Raw genomic sequence first — 5678 nt, 5'->3', positions numbered from 1 at the left:
GCACCCTCAACCTGCTGGGCTCCAGCGATCCTTCCGCCTCAGCCTTCCAAGTAGCCGGAATTACAGGCTTGCGCGACCATGCCCGGCTGATTTTTTGATTTATTGTAGAGATGAGGTCTCGCTGCCCAGGCGGGTCTCGAACCCGCGGGCTCAGGCAATCCACTCACCTCAGCCTCCCAAAGGCACAGGATTACAGGCTGAGCCACCGAGCCCGGCAAAAAAATACTTTTAAACCTATATGTGCCCATAGAAAATACAGACCCCTACACACAAAAAAAAAGAAAAAAGAAAATACAGGTACTTTGTCACATTAGTATACTATCTGTATTGTTCTGCAGTTTACTATTTTTATTCAACAATGTATATTTCTTAAATTTATCCATCTTGACATAGTGATCCAGTAGGTGCATTTAGAACTATGCAGTACTTTATTGTATGAATTTGCCATATTTCGTTTAGCTCTTTTCCTAATAATGGATGTGTAGATTGTTTCTAATTCTTTGCTTTTACCAACAGGGCTAAAATAGATATTCTTGTCAAGGGTACATATGTGTGTGGTGTGTGTGTGTGTGTGTGTGTGTGTGTGTGTGTGTGTGTGTATGTTTTTGAGTTGGCGTCTCACTCTGTCACCCAGGCGGAGTGCAGTGGCATGCTTCCAGCTACCACAGCCTCGACCTGCTGGACTCAGGCGATCCATCGCCTCAGCCTTCCAAGGAGCCGGAACTACAGGTACACGCCACCACGTCTGGCAAATTTTTTGATTTATTGTAGAGATGAGGTCTCGCCAAGTTGCCCAGGCTGGTCTTGAACCTGAGGGCTCGGGCAGTCCTCTCACCTTGGCCTCCCAATGTGCTGGGATTATAGGCATGAGCCACCATGAGTTGGAGTCTCACTCTGCCTCCCAGGCTGGAGTGCAATGGCACACTCATGGCCACTGCACCTAGATCTGCTGGGCTCAGGTGATCCTTCCACCTTAGTTTTCCAATTAGCTGTGACTACAAGTTTGTGCCACCAAGCCTGGCTAATTTTTTTATTTATTGTAGAGATGAGGTCTCGCCAAGTTGCCCAAGCTTGTCTTGAACCCATGGGCTCAGACAGTCCTCTTGCCTCAGCCTCCCAAAGTGCTGGGATTACAGGCATGAGCCACCACGCCCAGCTGCCTATATATTATTAAATGCTGAATAATAGCCGGGCTCGGTGGCTCAGCCTGTAATCCCGCGCCTTGGGAGGCTGAGGTGAGTGAATTGCTTGAGCCCACAGGTTCGAGACCCGACTGGGCAACTTGGCAATGCCTCATCTCTACAGTAAATCAAAAATTAGCTGGGCGTGGTAGCGCACGCCTGTGGTTCCGGCCACTTGGAAGGCTGAGGCAGAAGGATCGCCGGAGCCCAGCAGGTCGAGGCTGCGGTGGCTGGGAGCGGCCACTGCACTCCAGTCTGGGCGACAGAGTTGAGACTCCAACTCAAAAAAAAACCCAAAAAACTAAATGCTGAATAATAGTTTTTATTTTGGCCTCTAAGCATTATTTTAAGTATATTTAGTTAAGCAAGTATATTTAGTTAAGTGTCTTGTGATTTTTTTTTTTCTGTTCTTCATAGGGATGCCATTGAGAAGTTATTTCCTGATGCCATCAGAATGCGATTTGAAGACATTCAGCAGCATAATGACATAGTCCAAAGTCTTTCAGCCTTTCAAAAATATGGGAATGATCAGATTCCTTTAGCTCCCAACACAGGCAGAGTGAATCAGCAGAGAGGAGGGGGATTCTTTTCAGGAGTGCTCACAGCTCTAACTGGTGTGGCGGTAAATCTATTGTGTTTCTCTGCACCTCCCACCCCCCTGTTCCCCTCCCCTCATTTCCACTGAAGTCAGTTCTGTTGAAATCATTTAATTGAAACAATTGATGGCGTGACTATGTGTAATTCACTGTGTATAATTTCTTTTTCTTTTTCTCTTTATTTTTTAAGAGACAGGTTCTGGCTCTGTTGCCCAAGCTGGAGTGCCATGGCACAATCATAGCTCACTATAACCTTGAACAGGCTCAAGTGATGCTCCCACCTCAGCCTCCAAAGTAGCTAGACTTGCAGGCACCATCATACCCTGCTATTTTTTAAAAATGTTTTAGAGAGACAAGGTCTCCTACGTTACCCAGGCTGCTGGGTTATATGATTTTCTCAGGAATGTTGCTTGCCAAAGTAGACCACATAATAGTTCCCTGTACATGTTAACTTTATCCTTTTTAATCCCCTTTGTAATCTATGTAACAGTTACCATTATTATTCCTATTACAGAGCTGAGGAAATCGCTCTATAATAGGTAATAAAGTGGAATTCAAGACCATATCTGCCTTGATAATACAATCGTAAGTCCACACCACTTTAAGTGTTGTATTCTTTTTAAGCTATATGCTACAAAAATGTAAATGTTTTTCTAATAGAAAAGGCACATGTATCAGTTGTGTTGACCAGGTTGATAGAGTCAAGGGTACACCTGTTCCCAAGTGCCCTGCTATGACTCCTCTTCCAGCCTCTGTTCCCTCACTGCCTAGCAATCAGATTCCTGCCCGAGGACAGCTGTGCTTCCCAGTCCTCTGTGGCAGGAGTGTTGCCCTGTATCCATATACAGACTCAGTGTCACGCCCTTCAAACTCAGCCTCTTCCCTTCCCTACCCCACGCACATATTTAGAATCTGATATCTCTGACTCTGTGTCTAAGGTCCCTATCACTTTTCCCTAGGTGGTCCTGCTTGTCTATCACTGGAGCAGCAGGGAGTCTGAGCACGACCTCCTGGTCCACAAGGCCGTGGCCAAATGGACAGCGGAAGAAGTTGTCCTCTGGCTGGAGCAGCTGGGCCCTTGGGCCTCTCTCTACAGTGACAGGTTTTTGTCTGAAAGAGTAAATGGAAGGTGGGCACAGTCTGACACATTGCGGGCATTTTTAAAACAGCTTTATTGGGATATAATCCACATACTATAAAACACACTTTTGAAATGTGCAATCAGAGCTTTTTAATTTCTTCAGGTAGATGCAGCCATCACCACAATCTGGCTTTAGAATGTCCACCCCCCCCCCAAGAAAGCTTTAGTCGCCAGTTCTCACCCTCTACCCCTAGCCCCTGGTAAGCACCATTCTACTCTCTGTCTCTTTGGATTTGCCCATTCTGTACTTTTCTTTTCTTTTCTTTTCTTTTTTTGAGTTGGAGTCTCACTCAGTCGCCCAGTCTGGAGTGCAGTGGCCGCTCCCGGCCACCGCAGCCTTGACCTGCTGGGCTCCGGTGATCCTTCTGCCTCAGCCTTCCAAGTAGCTGGAAGTACAGGCATGTGCTACCATGCCCAGCTGATTTTTTGATTTATTGTAGAGATGAGGTCTCACTGCCCAGGCGGGTCTCGAACCCGCAGGCTCAGTCAATCCACTCACCTCAGCTTCCCAAAGGCACGGGATTACAGGCTGAGCCATCGAGCCTAGCTTGTACTTTTCACATAATATGTGAAATTATATTTCATGTAATATGTGGTCTTTTGTAACTGGCATTTTCATTTAGCATGATTTTTTTCAAGGTTTACTCATGATATAGCATGTATCAGTATTTCATTATTTTTTATGGTTAAATATTCTATCACACAGGTATACCACATTTATCCATTTGGGGTTGATTCCATTTTTTGGCTATTATGAATAATGCTATGATCATTCATGTGCAAGTTTTTGTGTGGACATATTTTTAATACCATCTTGGAGTGACTAATCATATGGTAACTCAGTTTTGACTCTATAACTGTTAAACTATTTTCCACAGCAGCGATACCATTTTACGTCAATGACATTTGAATTTCTATTGCTTCCTGATTATAAAAGTAACATAAGCTCAATGGCTCATGCCTATAGTCCCAGAAAATTAGGAGTCCAGGAATTCAAGTCCAGACTAGGTAGCATAACAAGATCTCACCTCTACCAGACATGGTGGTGTGCACCTGTAATCCCAGCTACTTGCAAGGCTATGACAGCAGGATCACCTGAGCCCAGGAAGTTGAGACTACAGTGAGCTATGATTGTGCCACTACACTCTAGTCTGGGTGACAGTGAGGCTCTGACTTTTAAAAAAATTACCTTTTTTTAAAACATCATATAGAACATGATATTGAAATGACATACCCTTTGCAATCCTACTCTTCAGAAAACGTATTTTGCTAGACATCATCCACTTTTTTTCAACAATTATACAGATAAATATACAAGTGTGTGTTATTTCTTTTTTTTTTTTTTTTGGTGTCAAAGTCTCACTGTTGCCCAGGCTGGAGTCCAGTGGCATGCTCATGGCCACTGCAGCCTCGACCTGCTGGGCTCAGGCATTCCTTCTGCCTCAGCCTTCTAAGTCACTACCACACCCAGCTTATTTTTTATCTGTTGTAGAGACAAGGTCTCACCAAGATACCGAGGCTGGTCTCAAACCCCTGAGCTCAGGCAGTCCTCTTACCTTGGCCTCCTAAAGTGCTGGGACTACAGGCTTGAGCCACCACGCCCAGCCAAGTGTGTATTATTTCTTTAAACTGAAAATAGTTAAGATCAAACTGACCTCTATATACTTATTTATGCATCCACCCTGAGTGGAGTTGTTAAATAGAATACCAGTGATGACAATAGCGATCTAACTCGTTTCCTTCAGACATGCAGCCACTCACTGCAGGCTGCCCACTCGTCACTCTTCCACCCCCTCCACTGAGCTTTCAACACTCAATTCTCTTTTGATGAGGAGAAATGCGCCCACTTTAATTGGTTTTTTTAAAGAAATCCGCCTCTCCCAAAGTTATGGTATAAAAAATTCTCTACCTAGTTATTCCAATGTTTTTCTTAATTGTCTTCTAGAGAATAAATTCCTATAACTGGAATTTCTGGGTAAAGGGGAATAAATTAAATCACTACCCAAAAACAATGTTGTAATTTTTATTGGATTTTCTTCTAATCAAGTCACCTTAATTCCTTAAGCCAATTTTCTAATCCACGAGGGGCCATAATGCCATCCACTGTACAGAATTGTTAAATGCAGTGACTTAAGAAAGTGTTTTCAGATCATTGACAAATAATAAACATGCAGTTATCTGCTGTCATTAATGTTGTTAAATGCCTTTCATCTTACCTCAAACCTAAAGTAATTATGTTGACTAGATAGGACTTTGAATGTGGAAAATTTGCTTCCAGCATATAATCTCAAAAGAAATCTTCTCTTATCCCCACCCCTCCACAGATTGCTTTTAACTTTGACAGAGGAAGAATTTTCAAGTGCACCGTATACCATAGAAAACAGCCACAGAAGAGCCATCCTCATGGAGCTGGAACGTGTCAAAGCACTAGGCGTGAAGCCCCCCCAAAATCTTTGGGAATATAAGGTGAGCTCTATTTAATTGAACAAGTATAGAAAACAGTATAACAGTCATCGACATGCCCACTGCTTAACTTTTTTCTGGTGGGGTCTTCTTGCTGATGGTTGGGAGCTCTCTGCAGCATAGGGCATCACATGGCAAGGGTGCTGAGTGTACTGATATTTTAGTTCAAGTCTCCACATCCTCTTATAAAGCTATCAGTTCACCTCCCATGATAACCTATTAATCTATGAATGAGCCGGCTCGGTGGCTCAGCCTATAATCCCGCGCTTTGGGAGGCTGAGGTGAGTGGATTGCCTG

General features: G+C 43.8%; 1 protein-coding gene across 1 annotated transcript in view; it reads left to right on the top strand.

Moving 5' to 3' along the window:
* BFAR (bifunctional apoptosis regulator) overlaps positions 1 to 5678 on the top strand; it is a 41185-nt gene that overhangs the window by 17024 nt on the left and 18483 nt on the right. Inside the window, exons 3-5 of the mRNA XM_008064859.2 lie at positions 1599 to 1803; positions 2737 to 2906; positions 5243 to 5384. Of these exons, the coding sequence (XP_008063050.1) occupies positions 1599 to 1803; positions 2737 to 2906; positions 5243 to 5384 (517 nt within the window). The remainder of the gene's footprint in view (positions 1 to 1598; positions 1804 to 2736; positions 2907 to 5242; positions 5385 to 5678) is intronic.

This window comes from Carlito syrichta, unplaced genomic scaffold (assembly GCF_000164805.1).
Source record: "Carlito syrichta isolate Samal-C Ts95f unplaced genomic scaffold, Tarsius_syrichta-2.0.1 Scaffold308086, whole genome shotgun sequence".
NCBI classification, from domain to species: domain Eukaryota; kingdom Metazoa; phylum Chordata; class Mammalia; order Primates; family Tarsiidae; genus Carlito; species Carlito syrichta.
The sequence above is the reverse complement of the archived record's forward strand: the minus strand, read 5'-3'. Positions and strand labels throughout refer to the sequence as shown.